General features: G+C 36.7%; 1 protein-coding gene across 1 annotated transcript; it reads left to right on the top strand.

Annotated features, from left to right (window-relative positions):
* Window positions 1-12: 12 nt before the first annotated feature.
* On the top strand, window positions 13-25,300 carry LOC140141754 (vacuolar protein sorting-associated protein 16 homolog). Its single transcript, XM_072163623.1, has 22 exons — window positions 13-128; window positions 2,822-2,916; window positions 3,653-3,753; window positions 4,599-4,727; window positions 5,931-6,075; window positions 6,401-6,516; window positions 7,182-7,301; window positions 7,990-8,215; window positions 8,896-8,972; window positions 9,767-9,892; window positions 11,053-11,180; window positions 12,801-12,836; window positions 13,309-13,417; window positions 14,604-14,738; window positions 16,161-16,269; window positions 17,469-17,566; window positions 18,375-18,479; window positions 19,115-19,192; window positions 20,426-20,595; window positions 21,423-21,519; window positions 21,664-21,767; window positions 22,904-25,300. Exons 1-22 carry the CDS (start codon window positions 79-81, stop codon window positions 23,037-23,039), a joined length of 2,490 nt encoding a protein of 829 aa, XP_072019724.1. The 5' UTR covers window positions 13-78; the 3' UTR covers window positions 23,040-25,300.
* The last annotated feature ends 1,843 nt before the right edge of the window (window positions 25,301-27,143 follow it).

Below are 27,143 nucleotides of genomic sequence, written 5' to 3'. Positions count from 1 at the left end.
AAATTTAGGTCAACATGAACGACCTTTGACCCAGCTGAAGTTTTCATTGCAAAAAGGGGAGTGTTTTTGTACCACAACATGGCCCATTTAACGGGCGATTGGAACCCCTTAGGGGAGGTTTTTTATAGGTTTGTATAATTCGATTGATTAATAAGTGTGTGTTTTGCTGGAAAGTGGTGTTATTTTAGAAATAAAGGGTATTTATAAGGCATTTATGGCAGATGTTTTGGTAGTGTATTTCCGTAACCTTCCGAATTCTGCACCCTTAAACTGTGGCTAAATTTTACAGTACTTGAGTACAGGTAAAACAGATTTACACTACAATTGCTGGCTATGCCACTTGAACAAAGTATAACCAGTGCACATAAACGTTGAAAAAAAACTGCATCATGATCTGGCCAGCTGGCATCAGACAGGGTCTAATTCTGCATAAAACCGGGCAAAGTTATTTCTATAGATCTGCTGCGCATTCAAATTGCATTGTATTGCATCGTAATTTCATTTGTGTCTATGCTAATTATGTTTACACAACATGAACTCACGTGTTTTCAAGCAAATTTGCCGATAATAGGTGATCAAAAGCGATCGGAATGTTACAAAAGTACAGATCGCATTCAGCTTACTTCATATGAGATGATCTTTGGAAAAATACGGCATAATTTGTCTTGGTGTTTGCGGAATGCCATGCAGTAAAATATCAATACGGTGCGGCAATTCATGATTGACAACTAACAATCGGCGTGTCCTTCGTATCCTCCACTGTCAATTTCTTATCCACTCACTAATCCTCACAAAAGCTTTGTGTTGATTACGTAATGTGTGGAGGCAAATTGCAATAAGTACAATGAAATAATGAGTAGGGCGGGCTCGACTCCGGGGTGGGTTTCTTCTTCTACTTGCGTAACAGTATTGTTCTCAAAAAAAACCCGGAAGCTTGTCGTTTGGAGCTCTAGCTGAAATACAGCAAGATAATGTAAGATAGTAAATGTAAACCTGTATTTTAGCTAGAGTATCTCGAGCTAGCTGGCATGTCTGGCCGGATTCAATGTAAGTTTGTAATATCAATTATTTAATTTGTGTACATCATGCATGACTCAAATGAGTCATGACATGAACATACTCTTTGCGTGGCTGTGCGTAGTAAACTGTTGTTTAAGTACGACAATCCTCAAGTTGAGGGAGGTACTCACCGGCAGATAGTTGTACGCAGATAACCTTGCATGGACGCATAGAGTAGCATTGTATTCTGTCGGTCCGTGCCACGTCACTTCCGGTTGATGATGCGACTCAAATTTGAGTGAAAACAAGTCCTTGGTTCGATTTTTTTCTTGATGAATTCTGTCATTGGTGTTGTGTATATTTCGATCGCAAATAGTCGGTGGAATCAAACAAGTTTCTAAGTTTTCAGAGTGGAAGTTACTTACTTGATTTATCGTTTTATATAATGACAAACCGACAATTAAAGTCCATGGTCGAGTGTTGTTTTTTCCGAAATTGACGATGTTGCCACTCCAGTCTGGAGTGACTAGTCTCCTTCACAGCCGGTTTATGTCGTTCATTACAAACCGTGAACCACGTGAAGCTTGGGCCCAAGACTAGAGATAGCCCGGATGTTGGACTGACAGAATAGGAGTGATTAGTCACGGAGTAACAAGCGTAGTTGAATGTTCCACGATGTATACAAATTATTTAATTTTTCTATAGCACGACGCTCTAGCCAATTGAGCCACAGAGGCACGCTGGAGAAGAGTGGAAGATATAAATCTATAGGTATTAGGTTCGAAAGATATTCGCAGGCCTGGAAAAAATTGGCAAAATCTCCTTGCCAGGAAATTTGCTAATTTGGAGGATATTTTGCTTTTCTGGATAAAGAACAATAAGAAATGTGGGCGATCCTGCTAAGTTAGAGGTAAATTTGTCTCTCTTGCCAGGAAATAAACACATTTTCCAGGCCTGGATGGTCGTCGCAATCCTACCCGAAGTCATGATCAGAACTAGTATTACCGGTACTGTATTTGTTCCAATAAGTGCCCATACCCCAATAAGCACCCATACCCCAATACCCACCCAATTTGCAAAAAGGGTACCATTAAGGGGGTACTACACCCATGGCCAATTTTGTGCCTATTTTTTATTTTTCTCAAAAATTATAGCGCATTGGTGACAGGTAAGATATGTATATTATAGGGGCAAAGACTACAACTACTGCACTGAAAATTCAGCAACTCAAGGCAAGTAGTTATTGATTTATTGATCAAATATTGGTTTTCCTCATTTTTGACTGTTCCACAACTGTTGTCTGTGCTGAAATAAAATTTCCAGTGCAGTAGTTGTAGTCCTTGCCCCAATAATATATATCTTACTTGTCACCAATTGGCAGGGGTGTAGTACCCCCTTAATGTTGAAGTGACTGATAGACATTGATACAGTGAAATAGCTTCAGGATTTGAAGTCCTAGCAGGTGTAAACCCGGGTGTAAACTTGCAATACGTTTACTGCATCAGAAAAGCTACTAGAACATTTCAGGGCCCTATTATAATGAAGGTAAATTTGGCTCTAATAAACGGCCCTTATGAAAAAATTAGGTAAACCAGGTAAAAAATAAGCGCCCACCCAAAATGACTTTGTAAAGCGCCCTGGGCACTTATTGGAATGAATATGGTACAACAAGTCATACCTAAATTTTTTTCTCAATTTGAATTGAAATTGAAATGTTAAAATATTTCTTTATGGTCAAATGTTTCTACAACATGAAGAAATCAAGTCACTTATCTTTAGAATTTTAAAAGCAGTAATTACAATGTTGTTTCTCATCAAACAGGAAAGTAGAACTTTATGCCATGGACAGAAGTTGGCATGAGATAGCTGACCTTAAGAAGTTCAAGGTGTATGCAGCACCATATGGAGGTCCCTTAGGTAAGAACTGGTCACTGTAGCAGGGCTGCCAGCTCTTTAAGCTTTAGCATGAGTCTCACGCTAGGGACTCTTTCTCACACTCTTCACTTCAAGCCAAAGTAGTAAAATGTCATACATCAATGTAAATTTCACATGAATGACAAAAATATTTTATGCAAATGAAAATATTGCACCTGTTATTCTCATTATAATATAATTTCTTTTACATTTAGCTAATTTGGTGAATATGTCATTTTACCAAAAACCATCAATCTGTATAGACGATCAATGGGAATTTACATTGAATGATTTTAAGTCAAAATCGCTTCTTATTTTGACCAAAAAAAAAAATTGAAATTAGCTGGATGGTCATCCATTTACATTTAATTCATCTGTATAATTTTCAATAAATCTGTGCAGGACAATATAACAATGCAAAGTGTTGTTATATGACACTTTGAAATTAGTCTTGCATGTTGTCTGTTTGTGTTAATAGTACGAAAGAAAATGCACACAATGCCACATATTTTTACTTCTGTTCAAATGTGGCACTTGTAGTACTACTGAGTACTGCAATTTTAAGTACAAAGCCACTTCAACTACACATATGTTCACTTATTTATAACATGACAATTGACAAATGTTCTTATTTTGGAATTGGGAGCAGTAAATACCAGCTACTTGCTACCAGAGCAGGATCATAAGAATAAAAATGTGTTCCTGATTTTCTCTTTTCTATCATTCTTCTTTTGCATAGCTCTCATTCGGGATGACAGTAAACTGGTGCAGATACGTGGAAGTTCTAGACCAATCATCTATATCTACTCATCAGCTGGGAAGGCTATCTCTCAAATAAAAGTAGGTGTCTTGAGTGGAAAAAATGCATTATTGCATTAGGTCGAACATTATCATGAAGGAAAATTTGATTTCTCAGTAAGGAATGTGTAACTAATGTGTTTCAAATTGGGCTACTCTGTTTGAAATCCATATACCCCCTATTGAAGACATGACCCAGATGATTATTCCTCATAAATTGTTTTTAAATTCACCTTTACTGTGCATTCACACAGTGTTGTATTCAAGACCTCTATGTCTAGATCTGAGACTGAGACCAAGACATGCCCATCCGAGATTGAAACCGAGATCAAACCTTCCAAGACCAAGATCTATCCCTTCCAAGACTGAGGGCTCTAAGTTCCAAGACTAAGACCAAGACCTTAGTTTAAACTTTAATCATGAACTGAAATTGGAAGCTCACATCTGATCATGATCACTTATGATTCATTAATATTACTCCATTTATTGTTAAGTTCATAAACTCATAGTGTCATCATACATGTCATTATCATATAAATGATTTCTGTATCTTTATTCTTAACAATAAGTTTTACTGTTATAGTTATGAGACTGGTTGTGAAACTCATTTGATTCAATAAATTTCAATTAACTTTCATGTAAGAATTCCCGTTTCATAAAATCAGAACCTGGTCTTGAGACCTACAACACTGTATTCAAGATGGCCGCTCACGCCATGGTGGCCATCTTGAATATTCCCATTTATATGTTGTATGCAGGAAGTGTTAAAAAAGTACATCAGGTTTGACCTACTCATTTAACTATTTAAGACCTATATTGACTATTTCTACATGAATTCTTGAAATTAATTATGTGCTATTCAATTTATTGGATATTTGTCATTACAGTGGGATAGTGGCACCATTGTCCACTTAGCCTGGTCCAGTACAGAGGATCTACTTTGTATTCAACAAGACGGCAATGTCTTAGTCTACGATATCTTTGGGACATTCAAGAGGACATTCAACATGGGATCAGTAAGTGACAAGTTACGATAATTATGTGTTGATGGTTTTAATCAAGTAGTTTGACCATAAAAGTAAATCAATTTTCAGGCCTTAAAATGTTAATGGAATAAACACCTGATTTGTTTCCACTTAGTTTCTTAGTTTAAGAAAAATCTAAAATCAATGCATCATAATTATGTTGCAATGAGTTGGATATCAAGAAGAAAACTTTTGACAGTACATGTATCATATAAAATAGGGAAGATACTGGGTTGTAAGCTTTGTGAAATTTCACCATGCTCTGTCAGAAACAGATTTGGTTCTTAAAATGTATGGTTTGCAGTTGCACAGACAAAAACCTGTATTGCCAGCAACAAAGGCAAAAATATTATTTTTGTTACTTAATAATTTGTTTTGAGATGGAAAAAATGAAACATTTATCAGTTTAAAAAAAACAACATACAAACCCTGATAAATAATGTGCGAATCATCAGATTCTCACCTAAATATATAACATTGTACATAGAATTCATTTTTGAAAAATCAAAATTGGTTCTTGCAAGTCTGTCTTTTAAGAATCACCCCAAAATTACCAGATTAATTCTCACCAAATTTGAACTTGTATAAGAAATATCTTCAACAATAATAGCAGACTTTGATTTGTTGATATCATTGTTGGAAGCAAGAGATATCATGGTGTTGGAATGCAAGGTGAAAATTGATTCTTGTACTTTAGGCCCCGGGGGGGGTACTCAAGTTTGGTTTTGGTAGGGACGTGCCGCTGAGATTTTGGAAGTAGACCCATAAATATACCAATTTGTCAAGAAATTTGGACCCATTGATATACCAAAAGTCAAAATTTTCGGCCGAATTTACCCAAAATTGTCTTAGTTTTTACAAATTTTCCCAAAATTTTCCCAAAATTTTTGCTAGATGAAGGAAAAATTGGGCTATTTTCCGAAAAAATTGAGAAAATTTTGAAAAAAGGACCCATTCATATACCAAAATAGGCTTTGAAAAGGGGTCATTGATATACCAGAAGGCTGAAAATGCTACCCATGTTCTGCGTGCACGTCCCTCAGTATGGTCATTTGTACTGAATACCCCCGCTTTAGGCATTTCTTTGTAAGGCGAATCACCCAAAAATTCCCAGATTCTCACCAAATTTGAACTTGTATACAAGTAATCTCTTCAACAATAACAGCAGACTTTGTTTTGTTGATATCATTGTAGGAAGCAAGAGATACCAAGGTGTTGGAATGCAAGGTGTTCAGTAGCTATTCAGGGACAGGCTTAGCAGTGCTGACAGGTGGTTATCGTATCTTTGTTGTCACCAATGTGGAGGACCCACACAGCAGGAAGATTGCTGAAGTACCAGGTATGTACTGTAGAATTTGGACTCTGGTAGTACAAAAGGCCTCCATATATTGTTTGTTCGGGTTGTAATTGGAGAAAATTATTTGGTTTTTGTTGCCGATATTTCCAGGCTGTACACAAAGTAAATCAGCAATGAGTGCAAAAGAAAGCTGAAAAATTCATTTGCTACAAAAAATAATAATAAATAAATAATTGTTTGAGCCGGCCAGCCAGCCAGCCTCGGTGCCATTTACACCCGACCGGTGCCAACTGTCATAGCTACACTGACGTAGCTACAACCCTTGTATCCCTTAATTATTGTAATTATTCTCCTTATCCCTTCTCAGGTCTTGATTCTCCACCGAGTAGCTGGTGTGTTATCTGTCGTGATCGACTCATTCAAGTTCTCCTTGCCAAAGAGGAACAATTGTATCTAGTAGACTACAGTGATGCCCACGAACAGGTTAGTTTATTTGTTTTTGTGTATTTATGTTAAGTTTCATGTGAACTGATTCGCTACTATCATACCCAATAACGAGTAAGATGGGTTTTTTAATTTGTTTGTTTGTGTTGAGATGGGGGTTTTTGCTTTTTAGTTTGATTCCCTTGCTTATACAAAGGTTACTAAAAATATCCTTATTTGTGACCATCGATCAAGAGGAATGAGTCTAAAGTTAACATTTTTGTATTTTTAGTTTATTCATTCACACTTTTAACATGCTAATAAAGTATGGTCCAAATCTTATTGAATTTTGACTTCTGGATACAAAGGATTCTGTAAGTAAAAACAAGATAAAATATATCACCTGGTATTTAGCGATATTAGACTCATTCATCTTGATCCTGTCACATATGATGAAATAACCTTCATGCATGAAATAAAGGTGATAAAAAAGATACTAACTCTCCTACTCTTTCACAGACCTTTGGAGACAGAAATTTTAAATAGTGGTACCCTTTTGTGGGCTTTCACAAGATTTATGTATTACTTTTGGCTATATACATCAAATTTGATCCCTTTTCCGGGTAGTGACAAGCTCAAAATCCAAGAAACCCCAGTAGTTCTGTTGAGAAAATCATTTTACTTCATACCTTCGCTGCTGACACACTATCACTTTTTTCTTACAGCTCTTAGAGACTAATGTGCGAGTGAATGCCTACATAGAGATGGCTGTGTCATTTGATAACAAATTCCTGGCACTCTTTGCTGACACTGGCTTGTTGTGGATTGGATCATCAGATTTACAGGTTTGTCAATGCTATAAATAACTTTATTGATAGCATTGTTAAAACTCAAATAGAAAATAAACAAGAAAATCCAGAAAAGTGTACGCCCAAACTAGTGGATTTTATCATGTTGGAATATGTTTTTAAGACAGTCTTCCCAATCTTTTCCAGGAGCACAAATCTTAAGCAGAAAACACCAAATGTTATATATATTATAGATATATGGGCACTATATAAGGTATATGGACAGTATGTTAGTAGTTAATATATATCACAACAGGCTCATCGAGTGTGATGCACAATTCCATCAGGGGCAAAGTGGTTAGACCAGGAGAGTCCAGACTTTAGATATCCCCCTTGAATTACACTATTGTGGGAATCTGACATATTGGATTGTCACAAAAGGGACTAAAGTTAAGTTTTTATTACTTCCGTGGTCCAGGTACGTCCTGGTGATCGGGGATCGCATAAAAGTGGCGAGGTCTCCTCCTCTTCTATGTGCCGGCGACCAATGGGTCAACTGTCTTGTTGTCAAGACCGTTGATCAGCCAATCATTGGCCAAGACATGATAGAAAGAAAAATGTGTGTCTCATATTAATTTAATAGTATTGGTATATATGTAAAATCTAGTGGTGGGAATTGAATAACACAATTTAAATTATTCTTTTTCACAATAATTGATTTTGTGTGTTGTTTTTCACTTTTCAGAAAAAGTTTTGTGAGTTTGACACCAAGAGTCAGATGCGCCCCAAGCAATTGGTGTGGTGCGGAACAGGTGGTGTGGTAGGCTATTGGGAGAATCTCTTGATTGTGATTGGACCACATAGAGATTGGATCAAATATAATATGGATACTGAAGCACACCTCATACCAGAGGCAGATAGTCTGAGAATTATAGATAGCCACACTCATGAGCTGCTACAGAGAGTGCCAGGTAGGAAAAGTGAATTGCAACAAAGAACTTCTTGTGAAAACAAGCTGTATCAAAATGATTGGTACCCATCAGTTTTCATTGATAATGGATGAATCTTACACATTAGAATTCAGCATAAGACCCAAACAATTTGTAGATTAATTGTAAAACAAGTCATAAACTATACATTCAGGATATATCAAAAAGATCCAATGTTGCATTTGGAAGAGGCAGGCCTTTCAATGAACATCAAAATTGATGGGTACGAATCATTTTGATACACCCTGTACTCTCAATCATCTGAGAATTGTAAATGAGATAGTGAATTAATTTTTGTCTACAAGATTTTCAAAATTCCTTGGAGCAACCAACGTTGCAGCCAGTATCGGCTGGAGGTCAGTGGTATTGAATGAAACATTCTTTGCTCCAAGGTATGTTGAAAATCTGGTAGACACAAATTAGTTTTACTCTCACATAAAATGAAGAACACATAAATATTGTCATAAAAGTACAACATTTCGGCAAAATTTTGATGTTTTTGACACAGAAATTTATGATTGCTTTTCCTGTGTGGAAATAGGCTTGTACACTCACATAGGCAATGAGTGATGAGACCTAGTAATTGAAACGTTGTTTATTGATGTATTTTGGGTGTGTCCCTTGGAATTAAATGTAAAATATGTTTATTTTCATATCTGTAGCTGTGGTAGAGGACATCTTCAAAATCGGATCCATGGCACCTGGTGCAATGCTGTATGAAGCTTCCAGGGAATTTCAGGTGAGTACTTAGAGCTGATAAAGTAAGTTATCAAGTGATCTGGTACCTTACAGTATAGCCAAGGGTGGAGCTACGTCATGCTGGTGAAAATAATCAAATCCCGGTGAAAACAATATGCGCAAATCAATTATAAAGGCCACTGTACATTTTGCCCACTGCGCATGGCATGTGTGGCGCCTACGTTGAGTGCGTGCATGGAATGTTTTTATTTTGACTCACTTGTTGCTAGGAATTTAGCTCAATTTGTTGCTAAGCATCCGGATGTCCGCGCCCGCCTCTATCTTCATCCACATTGTCTCCTCAGTTTGGTTTGCCATATGAATAAACTTTTGCTTTTATTAGTACCTGGTTGTCAAAACGTATGTACTATGATATTTATGTGCAATATGTGGGTAAACATTTTCCAGCAGGTTCAAGTTGAATATTTTTTCTTGATAGAAACAATTTGAGAGAGTGGCATGTTCCAGTGGTTAAGATCTTTGAATCTAGTGCAAGAGGTCCTCTGATCAATTCCTGGTTGAGGCAAAATTCATATTTAGTAATCTCCCCTCTTCATTACTGCATTTTAATTGTGGCAAGGTACAGGTGATGACAAAAATCGCAGAGTCAGTTCCGATCAGTGTATAATGCCTGGCTGTTCGTATACCTACTGTGGCCTCGGGGCATCATGGGAGAGCAGTGTTCTACACGGAATGATTACCCAAGTTAAATAAGACACACACAAAAAAGTCCATTTCAGAACATTCCATTTGAGTGCAGTAACACAATGTTTCTAATATATATTCCAATTATAGAAAAAGAGTCAGAAGGCCGATGAATACATCCGTATGATCAAGGACCAACTGCCTATTGCAGTGGAGCAGTGTATAGAAGCAGCAGGGTCTGAATATGAACCGGCAACTCAACGAATGCTGCTCAGGGTAAGTCCATTTTTGTAAAAAAAAACGTGAAAAAGAATAATTTAGAAATATCATTCCTTGCAAGATTTTTCATGGTGTACCTTACCAGATTGGTGTATCAAATGAAAGAGTACATTTTTAGTTTTGCTAGCAAGAAATTTCTCATTGCCTCGGATATATACTTTGTTTCACCTTGCAATAGTGACAAAGGTGCATAATTTGGTACTCATTATTGAATCATGCACACTATACTATTCAGCAAATTACTTCAGCGGTGTCAGTCTGTTCTGTCTGATTATCGCATAAGAAGAACTAGGTCACATGATGCTACACAGCTTGACCAGCAAATGAGGTGCTGATGTGATAATGAAGTGATTCAATTGCACTGGTACTACACTGGTACTCTCCTGGTGTACTTGGCGATGCTGTACTTGTGCAGGTGGCCATAATGGGAATCAGCTAGTGTAGTTATGCATCTTGACTGAACAGTGTGAATAGTAAATAAGGTACAAGTTTTTGAACATGACCCTACAGCCAATGTGAGGGCAGATTTCCAAAATCAAGGTAACCACAATGTTCAAAAGGACATTTTATTTTATTGGGATATCAGTAATGTCAAAATGGGCCAATATCACTTTAGTTATGAAGCAAAAACCAATGGAAGGTACATATTCAAAAATCACACTTTTTGCATCATTTGCCATCACAGATATCTCATATTAAAGAGAACATCCTAGTGCACCTTACCTTTGGCTGCATGCTTGTGTTCATCACTGTTCAGAAACTGGTACCTTAGGGCATCATAATTTTTTAATTAAAATAGTTCATCTCAAAGCCTCCACGCGCATTAGTAAAATTGCCCACTTTTTGCGCGTTATTTCCGCTGGATTGAGTAAATTTCTTTTTTTTTTCCACTGTTTTATTTTTTGCCAAATCCACCACACAAAAATCTCACGTCAAAATAACCTAAATCATAAATCTCAATTAAATTATTCATCTTAACTGCAGTGAAACCTCCTTGAGAGATGAAAAGGTGGTCTATTCTTGTCAAAAAGCTCATCCCACTGATAAAAAACACTAAGTAAAAAAAAATTTGGGAAGGGCTTTGAGACAAACTATTTCTTCAGATGGCCTTATAAATATGAAGACTATATTTAACTTCTTTTTCTCTATATTTACAGGCAGCATCATTTGGCAAGTGTTTCCTGACCAGCATGAATTCAGAGAAATTTGTCAACATGTGTAAAGTATTGAGAGTATTGAATGCGGTCAGAGAATACCATGTTGGTATGCCACTCACATATGAACAGTATCCTTTAGTCTTGAAAAGTATTCCTTTTGTTTATTTGTTTTAAACAGTCACTCTGTGCGGTAGACATACTTGGGTCCTGATGGGACCAGGCTCAAACAAAATGCTCAAGCCAGGCTAGAAAGCATATATATATAAGTATATACTGGCCTATGTGGAGAGAAACAGATTTGAAGATCAATGAAAAGAAGTCCACTGCCAACTATCAAGTGAACAATGTTACTGTCAACATTTGGGTCAAGAGAAATGAAACTTCTTAATCCAATCTCAACTGTCACTGAGGTTGAAGAAAGCTCAAGTGATTATCCATGTTTTGAAAAATTTTCCTTGGTTTTTTGTTTTCAAACCCACATAATTTGAACATTACTATAGGCATGTGTTAGGGTATTACAAAATTTTAAAATTTAAATTGCATATTAAAAGAGGCATTTGTTACAACATACAATGCACATAATAAAGCAGATTTTGTTTCAGGGCAGAAAACCTATATAAATTTGACCTCTGAAGTGAAAACCTCCTACATATGAAGAGCTTTGTTTCAAAACCCCTTACATCCACTTTTGGCTGAAATGAGTTATTGACATGACATTATAGTGTGGGTAAAAATACACATTTTGGTGGTTGTTTGACCTTCATACCACCTTCCCTTCCGAAATATCGTATATTTCCGCTTGGGAAAATCTTAGGAATTTCCGAAATCTGAACTTAAAATGAATATAGAATTGTTTTGTTTTAATTTTTGAGGTATAATAGTAGCCTGGAATGTTCTTTACCTATTAAAACCAAAAGGAACTGTTTTGGGGTCACTATGTTTGAAAAAATCATTTTAATTAACAAAAGGTGTAGCTTTGGAAATACCAAAAAACCAAAAATGCCATTTTCCTAATTTAATTAAAAATTCACAATTAAAAAAGTAAATGAGATATTTCAATTTTTCTTTTTGATTTTGAAAGCATTAGTCAAGTTACATAAAGTAGTGCAAACAAATGGGCTCAAATTTGATTGCAAAGGTGGTTTCTAGAAAAGGGGTAATTTTATTTTGTTGCAAAACCCCTTACATCCACAAAAGGTGCAATATAAAATAAATAGTAAAATAAATAGGAAGGCTTGAAAATTGTACCAAACCTATTCTTTTAGTTTCTATTCACAACACTTTATCCAAACCCAAATTGGATCAAATCGAACAAGTAATACTTGCACAATTAAAAAAAGCTGTTTTTCTCAAAAAGTCAAAAGTGGATGTAAGGGGTTTTGCAACAAAGCTCTTCATATATAGTAAAAATGTCCAATGGCAATACCACATGTAACAATTTTATGATTTTGTGTGCAACACAAAAAACTATTCAAAATTAACAGGATTTACATAAAAAATGTTGTTGGTTTTTTTTTTATGTCAAGCTTATCTAGGCATTAACAGCTGAAATCAAGGAGATAACGTAGACAAAACTTCGGCCAGGCACAAGTGACCTGTTGATTTATATTGAATTGTTATTATGCAATATTATGCAATACATTGTCATCTTTCATCCTTCAATTTATCATTTGCAAATTGAATCTTCAAGTTGAATCTTATGCAGTTATGAAATGTTATGTATACCTTAACCATTATTTTGTCACCAGATTAAAGCATCTCAGACTTCAGGTGCTTATAGATAGGTGAGTAATTCATTGGCTTCAAAAAATGAAAGAAATAGTGATGTCACTTCAATGCTAAATAGATAAATCCTGACTCTCTCTCCTCTGAACCTATCATAAGGCAGAATTTATACATTCAATTGCTTTTCAAAAGTTATCCTGCCATAACATATATCTTTGTGAAGCTTATTTTAATGACAATTTGCTTGTCCAATATCTCAAAAAGTAAAATTACTGCCCCATTTGCAGTATCTGTCACATATTAGGCTTTTCCACTTGAAATTCATACATTCCTACTGAAGACATGACCTTAACATCCCTCATAGGGGGTGTAGATTTCAAATGGAGTCACCCATTCAGATAACCCCATTTGAAATTCACACTCCCTGTGTGGGATATTAAGGCCATGTCTTCAGTAAAGGGTGTATGGATTTCAAGTGGAATACCCAATTGCAGAGATTAACTGTAATCTTTGTTCACCATTATACAACAGGTTGGTAGTGCGTCGTCAGTGGGGTCTGGCCATGAAGGTCAGTCGCTATCTGAAATTACCTGAAGCTGAGGGAGAAAGTCGTATCCTAGGTCACTGGGCTTGCTATAAGGTAATTATGAGAGTTACATACAAGCACACTCATACATGCATGTGTGAACATGCATAAAGTCAAGCACATAAACCTACGCAAAACAAATGTAGAATAGATCAAATAAGATAGTTGCAAGTGTGTATTATTGTTACAAAACACAGGTGAAAGTTCTGGTAAACTGTCATAATAAATAAACAGTGCCAAAAAAATAAGAAGAGGAATTGGTGAGTATTTAACAAGTGCACTCAAGATTTGTGTTATAGAGCATATGCAACTGCACCACATGGAAATACATTGAATTGCTGGTTATAATCACTTCCTTACTTCTCCCTATAGTCTGATCAGCTCGTAATCGGCGGGAATTGTTAGGTTTTGCCACTACGCTGAAAAGTAGACCCATGTTAAGAGTGATATAGTTGACCATCTGGTCTATATTTTCCGTACTAAAGAAAGTAGACAAAATATATGATTTGAATTAATAATTCTTCTGTTTCTGTTGAGGTGTCACTAGACAGTTCTCAAAACACAATATGTGACATGATCAAGGGAAATGAGTCTCATGTCGACCCTAGTCCAAAATGAGTTTTACATATTTTTCTAAAGAGGACATTTAGAGCTTTCAGAAACTGAAAACCCTGTCTTGATACGACTTTTCTTTGCGAAGTTACATCAATTGATCAGTTGCTGAAAACAATAAAAAAACAAAAGAATTTCAACACTTTCTTTGCCAATCTCTCAAAATTAATATCAGCGACATCCGACTCATTTCCCTTGATCGTGTCACATATATTGATATTGATCCGCGATGTTACAAGGCCTGTCAATTACGAGCTGATCAAACTATAGGAAGGTGTATGATGATACTCAATATGTAACACGATCTGCTCCATGGGGGCCAAAGGAGGCATTTTTGAAAATTGAGTTACTATCATTGTTACCTTGTAGTAACAATAGGCTATCATATACTGAAAACACCAAAGCTCTAGCATACTTGGTTCTAAAGTTATGAAGTTTTGTGATGTGTATTTTCTTATGTATTTTATTGTTTTTTACTCTATATTTTTGCCTTTATTTCAGTTTCAAATTTGCAGCCTTTGGCCCTCATGGACCAGATCGTGTCACATATCATTTGAATGTATCACAATTTCAAATCTAGTACCCAAAGTAACCAATTTTGTTGATTAATTGTTATTGGTTGTAACAGGTGTTTCAGAAGCACATACCAGATGAACAGATAGCAGTGGACATCAAGAGGAAGCTTGGGGACACACCAGGAATACCATACTCAGAGATTGCTAAGAAAGCTTTGGAATGTGGAAGGACACAGTTAGCAGTCAGTGTAAGTAACAATTCTACTAGAATAGAGCACACTTTTTGTACCTTCCTCGAGTCAGTAAAGTAAAATTAAATTTTGAGATTTTCTCAGAAACTATTTTTGAAGGAATCTGGCAAAAAACGAAGAAAACAACAGTATTGACGGTTGAAGCCCCATTCAAATACATGTAGCTAATTTAGATACTGTCAGTATCTAAATTACAGATCCATATAAATTCCTTATTTTTGTCTTAAATACACAGCTTTCGGCTGAACCACTAACAGGCTATGTTAACACATTTATGACAATGACAAAAGAACCAAAATCTGAATTTTGATGATTTTTACGATCGTCTGGATCAGCAACTCGCTGAATGGGCCTTTAACAACTGAACTAACTGGGGCAGATGTTTTCTGGCAAAATAGTCCTTTTTGGTGGCTATGGATAAGCGCACTGCATCATCATCCCTATATCTTCGTGTCAAAAATTGCTGTGATAGTACGGCGAATCCTCTCGTTTTTCAAAAGCTACACATGGCGATTTTGTTTGAGATAGGCCGAGCGACTCAGGCTAAGCATACCATTTACATGACATGAGATACCATAGCCCCTGCCATAGAGCCTGCCGCTTAGTTTCTATTCTACGATTTGCGCATGATCAGTACCACATATGGTGTTACTGTTATAGAAAATTAGATTTGTTGTCAGGTAAAATGCAGGTTTTGTTTCCAGTACACTAACTCAAAAAGCAATACACTAATTAGCGGGGCCTTGCTGTTTGCTGTGGATATCTTTAACTGCAAGTAAAGATTTTGAAATCCAAAGTAAAAATTGTGATATTTTCAACTGATTGAGAAATGAATTATACAAAGGAACCCGTGTAAAACCCAGGTGCTGTATCAATAATACAATGTACATTTATCGACTTTCTTCATCTGCGTCAATAATAGAATATCGATTCAATCGAATTGAATACATGTCTCCATTTTGAGTTTGTACTACACCTCTGAGCGACAAAGCGATCAATTTCTAGCCAATCAGATACGGTAGGCCTCCTTTTCTTGCGTTCAATCGCCCGTCGCTCACCAACGGAGTATTAAGTTTATATTTATAACACTGGCTGTTGACACTGTGAAGCGCACTCATTAATACTCCAGCCAATGAAAGAAATTTGGTACTGTATCCTTTTATTCCACACATTTTAATCCCAAGAATGGCCAAGATGCATGGGTAATCTTTATAACTAAATGTTTGTTTTATCTGCTTTTATCGTTTGTTTCTTTGTTTGCTTTATTTCTCTATTGATTTTTGCATCTTTGTTTTATTTTTTTATTTTTACATATTTTTTCCTTCTTCTCTTTGCATCAATTGTTTAAGGAAACCTGTCAAAAGACCACATTTAGCCCAAAAAGCAAATTAACTTATTCTCATCTTTGATTTATTACAGTTACTGGAGTATGAACCAAGAGCTGCTGAGCAAGTGCCATTATTGATGACCATGCGAGATTTGAGGCTAGCTCTGACCAAGGCAATAGAGAGTGGAGATACAGACTTAGGTAAGAAAGTGTGTGGAGATGCCCTCCATAGTTAAGGTCAAGGATTAAAGGTTATACTGGTACTGTACCCATACAGGTCAGGACACTTGTCAAACTTCCTGAGAGCTTTTGAGCCAGGCTCCACTTGTACAAGCTGTACAAGGGTACAATATGGGCCCAGTTTTGTAACAGAGATGTGGTCCATAAGTTACAGGATTGCCCAGATTAGTCTAGATAATTGGAATACATATGTTTGATCCATAATATTTTGCTGCATGGCATATTTAGAATTGCACAATAATATATTATTTGCTATGAGATGCATAATACCATCCCTAACGCTAAGTCCATCCATCAATACCTCTAAGAGAGTAGAGCCAGAGTGTCACAATTTAACATCAAGCAAGAGACAGGACAGGGAATGCCTTTGACCAAGAATGTAGATCCATATCTAAACCCAGTATAACATTATATCTTGGTGTAGATTAGTCATCCAGTAAAAAACATATAAGTTAAAGGCTTAATGTACGATTTCCTTCAAATTTTAAATTTGTCATTATATACTCAAAATGCTGAAATAAAACTAGTAATAATGATCGGGAATGGTTTCTGTCCATTTTGAGGTGAAATAACGAGGTTATGGAAAGAAACACTGCTTGTTATTTTGGCCGTTTAACACGCAGTTCTATGGGCGGACATAAAGTTTATGTCGAACTTTGCACTGTTTACCTACAAACACAACAAATTCGGCTGATTCCATTTAGGTGCAAGTTGTGACATGTGTAAACATTACAAATATGCAAAAAAATCAGGTTTGAAAAAATTAACCAAATTCATATTATAAGATCGTACATTATGACTTTAAGGTTAAATCGAATTCTGGAAATAAAATTTGCAACTTACATGCGACAGTCGCGTCCGGTAACTCTGAACTTCATCAGGCATCTGATTGGTCACATGACAAACGACGAGGAAGATTTTGCATAACGTTATGTTGAAATACTAAGTATGATAGATTTCTTTCGCTTAAGATTTGTTGCAAAGTTTTGGTAATATCACAGCACATGTACAAATACACAATCATGTAGCTCCTTGTCAATGCTTGCAACATGGCCATTGGATGCTTAACTTTGTGGGAGCATAGCAGAATCAAAAAAGACAGGAAATGTTAAACAATAGTACTAGCCTGTGACATGTACATTATTTTTTCTTCCCTGCAGTTCACATGGTGCTTCAACGTATGCGTGAGAACCAGCCATCAGGAGAATTCCTTATGACCATCAGGAACTATCCTCAAGCCCAGAGTTTATTTATGCAGGTAAGAATTCAAATAATTATCTGGATGTGTGCTTTCTTATGTATTTTGTTGTTTTTTACACCATATTTTTTGCCTTTATCTCAGTTTCAAATTTGCCACCTTTGGCCCCCATGGACCAGATCGTGTCCCAAATATGAAAGAAGAATGAAACACATTTTCTACTCTTTAAATCATATCAGAATCAATTTCACTGACAACAAGACACATTTTTAGAAGTAGAAAGATTAAAACATTCAACTGCACTCACCAGTGGGTGATGGTTTGTGAGATGTTGCTGAGATCAGTATTTCTAGAAGGTCATCTACAAGAGTTGCCAGTTGGATTCACTGATTTCAGCAAACTGTTGTACACTGGAGAAATTTGGTACCCCTGCGAGGTGTTGATTTTGGGCTGCGGGTCTCTCCGAATGTGGATCGCTTCACGGATTTTCCTTGTGCCGTTCCTGAGGTCCTTTTCCAAAATGGTAACTCCGTCCCAGTCAATATTGTGAGCGGACTTGGTATGAGCGGATACAGGAGAATTGACACTTGGAGCAACTGACTTATGCTCCTTAAGTCTGAACTTGAGTTTCCTTCCGGTTTCACCAATGTAAACAGAGCTACAATCCGTGCAAGGAATGTGGTTATACAACTCCTGTTTGATCTTCTTTTTCAGTACGGTCCTTAGGTGCTACCAGATTCTTCCGCAGCGTGGTGAGGGGTCTAAAGGTGGCAGAAACACATTTTGCTTAATCACATCACATATGTGTAAAGATGTGTCAGAATAAAGTGTGCCTTATTAGGTTTATTTTGTTCCTTATTCTTTCCAGTTTTGCCGAGAGAATAATCCATCCTTGCTTGCAGACATACACTATCAAAATGATGACTTCCTTGAAATGGGCCATTGTAGAGTCAGAGAGAGCTACTTGGAAATAGTAAGTATGGCATGTGTAGGGGTGTTTGTGGGGGTGATTGCACTTGGGTGTGTGCGTCTGTCTAGGGGTGTGTGGGGGTGAGTGAGCTGTATGTGACTTCCTTGAAATGGGCCATTGTAGAGTCAGAGAGAGCTACTTGGAAATAGTAAGTATGTAGGGGTGTATGTGTGTGAGGGTGGTCTGTCTGTATGTTCTCACAAGGCTATGCTTGTGTGTCTTTTTTTTTTTTGAGTACAAAACTAGCTTGTGTGTCGATTTTTTTTCTTGTGTGTCTAGGCACAGAAGCAAGATCTTGCAGGGGGGATAGAGGTCATTTTTAAAGGTATTGAAAAAGGCACACAGGCAACAACCAGTGACAACAACAAAAAAGACACACACAAGATGAAAAAAAAGACACACAAGATGAAAAAAAAGACACACAAGGTGTCCGTCCGTCAGGTGTCTGTCACACAAGAAAAGTCACACTAGTCTTACAGACACATAAGTATACCGGGGGAGGGGGGGGTGAGTATGTAGGTGTATACACTTTTAATTTACATGTAAGAGTGCTAAGTATACCATCTTTAAATTTACCTATTTTTTACCAATGTGTGGCCAGTATCACATTAAATATGTTTATTTTATAAACCCCACAGAGTCATCAGAAGAGGTTGGATGCATTGCTGAGTGCACAAGAAAACTACACAAAAGCCAGGAATGATTTTGCATCCAAGGTAAGAATAAGGCCTAAAAAAATTGTTTGATTGGCATAACCTGACCGACCCTAAAAATAGGCCCGACCCTAGACTTTTTTTCTTATTTTTTTTTTAAAAAAACTATTTTTTTTAAACCTAAAATTTAAAAAAAAAGAAAACAAAAGCAATATACAGCATAAAATGTGTGTAAATTTTTTTTTCTAAATTGGCGACCGACCGACCCAATTTTTTTTTTATGTTACACCAATCAAACTATTTTTTTAGGCCTAAGTATTGAAATTAATCTTACAACCTGATTTGATCACTTATATTGGGCTATTCCAGTTGGAATTTTTCAGTGAATTAGTAAACTGTACAATGATTGGTGTTTAAAAGGATGAGTATTGGGCTATTTTATTTAAAATCCACACTACCCTTGTGGAAGATTTAGCTAAAGTCTTCCACAGAGGGAGTATGAGTTTTAAATACAATAGACAATTGGGTAACTTCCATTTGAAATACTCACACCAGTTGCGGAAGATATAGGTAATGTCATAATACAGGGGGAGTATGAGTTTCAAAATGATTAAACCTGACCAATTACATTTGAAGAATATATTCCCCCGTGGAAGATATTTCCAAAATCTTCAACAGGGGTAGTGTGGATTTTAACTGGAATAGCCCATTACAAGGTTTGCACATAATGGACAGGTGCAATGGGCTATTCTAGTTGAATTCCATACACCCCCTATGGAAGACATGACCTTCATCTTCCATACAGGGAGTGTGAATTTCAAATGGGGTTACCTGAATGGCTGACTCCATTTAGTACACTCCCTGTGTAGGAGATTCAGGTTATATCTTCATAGAGGGTATATGGATTTCAAGTGGATTGCCCATTGTGAAACAAGCTTTAGGTATGCTATTTTCTCCTCCATTAGTGGCATCTGGGGATCAAATTCAATGAGAATCGATTCTCTTAAAGATTCTCACAGCTCTCCTCTATTTTAAAATACCATATATAATAAAGTAGAGGCGGCTAGGTCGGCATGAAAAGCTATATAAGTAAGGTTCCAAGTAAAAAGTTTCGGAGACATGCATCAAAATAAGTCCATAGAATTTGAAACAAAATACTGTCAGACATAATCTCTGAACATGGCAAAAACGGCAACTTTTTGCGTGTTCAAGGTTTATGTCTGACACAGCATTATATTTCAAGAGATATACATGTATTTCAAATTATTACAATTTGATCCCTCATCATTTTTACAGGCCACAGATGAGCAGGTCAAACTTCTAGGATACCAGAGACGTCTTGAAGAGCAATACCAGCAGCATTATTCCGACTTATCCTTGCATGATACAATGAAACGACTCATTAGCAAAGACCTGGGCAAATTAGCTGAACAACTCAAGAAAGAATTCAAAGTGCCAGATAAAAGGTGAGGCTTATTCAGACTGTGTAGACTCTCATTTATCTGGGTATGTTGAAATTAAGATTTAATTTTAAATCTGGTCAACCAGACATACCTATTTTTGACGGACGAACTGATGTTGCGAGTGAAACCTTCAGTCTTCAGCTGGGTTGTGATGCAAATGACCTTGAGTACCGGACACTTCCGGTATTGATGTTCTTTATGATTCGGTCCCAGCCGTGTGACAGTTTGGCCCGGACACCTCCATGGTTGAGGGATGGTTGCTCCGCCCTCACCCAGATAGCCTCTTTCATGCTACAAGTTTTATTCGGGCTTTTTATTACATAATGCTATGATAAGGTTATAAATTTGCATTGTCAAACAAACCATTATTATAGCTACCAGCCGAAGGTGATTAGTATGATTTTTCATTTTACTCATGTTGAGGCCTAGAATGAGACGTGAGTGCTGAACTCGCTTCCCATTTCAAGAAATATTCTACAAAGTAATCTTGAAACATTTTAAAGGTGTCAAAGTTCTAAAACAATAGATATCAAATTTACACATTCAAATCAGCTCCCCTATTTATTTTCCCTTTGTACAGTATGCACTTCCAAAAAGGTACTGACTTCAAATGATGGATTTGTATGAATACACTGACCTGATAAAAAAAAATATGTTGCCACATTTGATAAGAAAATGTGTAGTAAAATTATTTTGTTTTATATCAATTCACAGTGTGTATTTCTTCCTGTGCCTCACATTTCCAATTGCCTTTCTCATCATTGCCTCTATTAATTGGTTTCAGCTTAACAAGTAAGTGTTACCTATTTGACCATTTCCATTCATAACAGGTTCTGGTGGTTGAAGGTAGAAGCCCTGGCCGAGGCAGGTGATTGGCCAGAACTAGAGAAATTTGCCAAGAACAAGAAGTCACCTATAGGATATGAGGTAGGTCTTAATTCTCTATTCTCTATAGTTTTCAGCAGAGAACTTCAGCGGTCATTTAGTGTTTTTAAGATATTGCTTTTGCTTTAAGTGGGCAGTATAGATAATAATACAATTTCAATCCTAATTCTGTATATTATTTTGCAGCCATTTGTAGAAACCTGTATGAAACATGGCAACACTTTTGAAGCCAAGAAGTATATCGGCAGAGTGTCACCAGAACACAAGGTCAAGATGCTCATCAGAATAGGGTAAGTTTAATCATAAATTGATGATGGGTTTTTCCTGACAAAAACAATGAAAAGGATTTATTTCAAACATGGTGGATTGGACAGAAAACAGTACAAATGGCAGTGGCTAAGATTGAAAATGCACCCTTTTTTTCATTAGCTGTTGGTTTCTTTGGAATAGATGAACAGGTAATTCTCAAATATCTTAACAATGATCTTTTTAAATTGCTAAGTTGGGCTACTTGACTACTTGAGTAACTTGACACTCTCAGATACATCAATACACTTCAGCATTTTGACCTGGACACCCTAATCTAAGACAAGGAAGGTACCATGAGCTAGCTAGAAACTGCTAATGTGAAAACAGGAAAGTAAAATCACAGGGAATCCCTTTTTAGCCACAGTACAGCACGTACAGCAAGCATTCCTTTAGACCCATGCATTGTGATTGTTCCCTATCATCATCCCAGCAGGGTTGCAAAACCAACGATTTGGTAGCCCAATTTGGCAACTTTTGAAGATTTTCCCAGCGACTTTTGACAATGTCCTGTCCCATAAAAACCAATTGTATAAAAAAAACATTGGCTCCCACGACTTCTGGGAGTTTAATGTCCAATAGAAACCAATAGTTACAACACTTTTTGAATATTTGACACACAATTCGGGCTGAAATGTTTTGGCAACCTGCACCCAGTACATTCAGGTTGAGTAAGACTGAGAAATGCGGTAAAGCATGTACCTGTCCTTAAAACTACAAGCGCCCAACCTTGGGTGCTTTATCAACTGTCCACATGTTTGTTTATTTCTTTGATATAAAATTGGATCAATTGAGCCCATATTTATTGGTTGAGCTATGAGTTTTAAAATATTGGACAAGACGTAGTCGAGTCCAATATTTCAAAACTCATAGCGAGACCAATAAATATTGGGCGTAAAGCATCCAATTTTATCATTATGTTTTGAATCCAATATTTTCACACACTTGGATTCATCAAAACATAATAATGCTTGATATTGGATGGGGTTTGGGGGTGGAGGTGAGTGTTGGTGTTGTTTCTTTGTTTGCTTCCATGCATAATTGTATAACATTTACACCAGTTTTCTGGGTTTACCAATATGAAACCTATTATCTCCTTTCTGCTTTCACTCCACTACAGGGTACTTGAGGAAGCCGCAGACTTAGCAATGCAGAACAAGAATGAGGATGAACTCAACCTGGTGCTTAGACATTGCAGTGGCAATAAAATGCTCCATGCAAAGATACTCAACATGAAAGGACAACTAAGAAAGTGATCATATTTATACACACTGAAACTTGTAACCATTCCTGAAACTTGGATATTATTTTGTGTAATAATATTACTTTATGTAACATCTTGTGTAGTACACCATAGCCAAACTGCATCATGTGTATGGTTTTGTTACTCTTCACAACATGCACACAGCTGCTTACCTTTGTGCAGTACATAACCCTTTTTACCTATAGATATGTGGTAGTCCATTTTCAACTTGTACACTGTACAATGTACAGTCCGCACATTTAATCACAAATCTTGGTACAGCTTGTATTTATGTAATACGCCATTTGTAATATCAAACTCGCTCGATTGTGATATGCATACTGCGGAAGGTAGTCATGTTGCTATGGGGGTCAACGATAAGTGAGGAATGCATTAGCAATCTCAAAAATAACAGAAATAGCTCGAGCGTGCGTAAAAGGAAGTTTGTGAGTAAGCGCTAACAAGTTGAGCACTCTGTGTACGCTCAGATGAGTGAGGTCGCCAAGTCTGAACAGTATACCGGCATCAGCCAAATTCAAGCATGCTCAGAGGGCTTTGTCATTGAACCTCCCAATCTGGAATTTAATAATCTAAGGTGACATGATATGATGCCAAGGTCAAAGGAGGTACTTTTTGTAATGTTTATTATATAATATATTTTATTGTTATCTGCTCCTGTTTTTTGCCAGTGTTTACATTTTAGACAAGCCACCTTTGGCTTCAGTGGATCAGATTGTCACAATTGGACTTTTATGGTATCTACATTTGTATAGGCTTATAGATGTCCATTTTGTGTTGCTAAAAACATGCAGAAACAAAAGGAAGTTGAATAGATGCTTGTTCTTGTCAGATCTCAAAATTAATTTTTCTTACATGTGATCTATTTTGCTTTAAAGTTCTCCATAGCTACATTACAAATACCCGAAGTACCTTGTTAGCTTTCTAAGGGTTGATCACAGATTTGAATGCTACAGATTTGAATGCTTCTCATAGAAATTAGTGTTTTGTGGCCACAAAATTGTATCAGAATAATTTGGCCACAGTAGTCGCCAAATTCCTGTAAAATGTGTCAAGACTTGGGGGGTTTATGCCTGTACACAGTGTACTATAATTCACTGCTCTTAGAGCTCTATTTATAGTATTAAATTTAAGTGGTGTAAGCAAGTGAAGGTTTGGAAAATGCTCCTGGTGGACTACAAGTATATCAACCTAATTTCTGTTGATACAGAAATCATAGTGGCAAGCTGCTTCTGCATTGAAATGTCTTATTCAATCTTGAGTACGAATTCCATTGTAATAAATTGTAATTCAAGTGCAAGAAAGAGCATCTGCAGTCAGTGTAGTGAGAGCAGTATTATAATGTCTTTGATTAACAAATCATGTCATGGGTCATTTTTCTTTATTTTCCAAGTGATCTAGAAATTGTGAAGCCATCTCAATTTGACATCATTGACTGGTGGTTCAAACACAAGCATAATGAATCTTTAGCTGTTTGTCTTTGTTGCATTTACGAGAACAAAATAGGCTTGTTATAGGTCTGCTTCATGGAGAGACAGCTATTTGCAGGAAGTAGTAACTAAAGGAGGAATAATATCGAGGAATATTATGAGTCTGATTAAGTTTTGCAATGAAATGAACTTTGATTTTGTTTTGGTTATTTTTTGTCTTTCAGTTAACCTATGTGGCAAAATTCAAAACATTAATCAAAGCCATATTGTATTATTTCTATATGAACACTCAACAAATTCGTATTTTTTTCCACAAAATGCTAGTTTTTACTGTCAGACATGCATGTCCCCTTTTAATTTTGAGCGGAACAACTGAGGTAAAGCAAAATTCCAGCGCCAATGTCGCCAGTGCATATCACTCCATCGATGTGACCAAGGTTGGTCCTGTTGGTTATGACCATTCTGTATTAAACACCATGTGCATACAGTATTATCAACATCGTGTATGCGTTTAGCTAATAATTTGATCATATTTATTTAAAATATCGCATTTCATCACAAATACAGCACCTAAAGGCATGATTTTTGCAGGGTATGATAGTTCATTAATGTACATTACAATCATGTGAAAATCAGAATTTTGACCAAACTTGAGGGTGTCCTCAGCGAATGTTACAATATGGTTTTAAGAAGATTATGTACTAAGAACATAATTTTTGTGACTGCACATACTAAGACAATACACACCAAGATGTCATTGGTGTGTACATATCCTGTATAGAGCAAGAGATTATCAATAAAAGAAATTATTTTAAAATGTAAGAAATTTGAATATGTGTACTTTATGTGTATTGAATTGTTTTAAAACTGGGCTTATCTTGTGGGGATTGGTAAACTTTCTTGGTTACACAATTGCATGAGTCAGTACATCAGTCCTGTCTTTGGCAAAAACAGACTGATGATGACACTTGGAAGTATCACCATTACGGGTGCTTCCATTTGTTTGGGCACCAAGGGTTTTTTGAAGAGAATTAAATGAGGATTTCAAAATTGTTGGTGCTCATTTTTTTTTGTATGTGTGTTGTTGTTGTTGTTGTTGTTGTTGTTGTTGTTGTTGTTTTTTTGGGTTTTTTTTGTGGGGGGGGTAATTCAAAGGGTAGCACACGGGGTCGAATTTCAAAGTTGGTCAAGTTTGGTTTTTACCCATACCTCTCATCCTAGGGATTAAAAAAATATACTTTGATCTATCTGTAACATACCATTCTCAAGTTATAAGCAGAAAGGTTAAAGATCAAATTAGTACCTACATCACTGCTTTATACGAAACTGGTCTCAGCTTGTTTGTCATAATTCAGTAAAGGAAGTTTGTGGAAAATGTGGCATAAGACAAACGACCTCTAAACCTAACCCTAACCCCTGATCCTAATTTGCACATCTACCAAGTTTGCACCGTCTTTAATGCATCATTACCCAGAAAATATCACAAAATAGGGCATGGGACCTTGCTATCAACAGAAGATAGCTTATACATGCATCTTGCTATCAACTGAAGATAGCTTATACAGGCACATTGATATCTCCTGAAGATAGCTTATACAATTGGCACCCGGCTATCTCCTGAAGATAGCTTATACAACTGGCACCTTGCTATCTACTGAAGATAGCTTATACAACTGGCACCCGGCTATCTCCTGAAGATAGCTTATACAACTGGCACCTCGCTATCTACTGAAGATAGCTTATACAACTGGCACCTTGCTATCTACAGAAGATAGCTTATACGGGCACCTTGTTATCTCCTGAAGATAGCTTATACAGCTGGCACCTTGTAATCTCCTGAAGATAACTTATACGTGCACCTTGCTATCACAAAATAGGGCATGGGACCTTGCTATCAACAGAAGATAGCTTATACATGCATCTTGCTATCAACTGAAGATAGCTTATACAGGCACATTAAAATCTCCTGAAGATAGCTTATACAATTGGCACCCGGCTATCTCCTGAAGATAGCTTATACAACTGGCACCTTGCTATCTACTGAAGATAGCTTATATAACTGGCACCCGGCTATCTCCTGAAGATAGCTTATAAAACTGGCACCTTGCTATCTACAGAAGATAGCTTATACGGGCACCTTGTTATCTCCTGAAGATAGCTTATACAGCTGGCACCTTGTAATCTCCTGAAGATAACTTATACGTGCACCTTGCTATCACAAAATAGGGCATGAGACCTTGCTATCAACAGAAGATAGCTTATACATGCATCTTGCTATCAACTGAAGATAGCTTATACAGGCACATTGATATCTCCTGAAGATAGCTTATACAATTGGCACCCGGCTATCCCCTGAAGATAGCTTATACAACTGGCACCTTGCTATCTACTGAAGATAGCTTATACAACTGACACCCGGCTATCTCCTGAAGATAGCTTATACAACTGGCACCCGGCTATCTACTGAAGATAGCTTATACAACTGGCACCTTGCTATCCCCTGAAGATAGCTTATACAACTGACACCCGGCTATCTCCTGAAGATAGCTTATACAACTGGCACCCGGCTATCTCCTGAAGATAGCTTATACAACTGGTACCCGGCTATCTCCTGAAGATGGCTTATACAACTGGCACCTTGCTATCTACTGAAGATAGCTTATACAACT

This window comes from Amphiura filiformis, chromosome 20 (genome assembly GCF_039555335.1).
Source record: "Amphiura filiformis chromosome 20, Afil_fr2py, whole genome shotgun sequence".
NCBI lineage: Eukaryota > Metazoa > Echinodermata > Ophiuroidea > Amphilepidida > Amphiuridae > Amphiura > Amphiura filiformis.
Note: the sequence above shows the minus strand (reverse complement) of the source record. Positions and strands in the feature narration are given on the sequence as shown.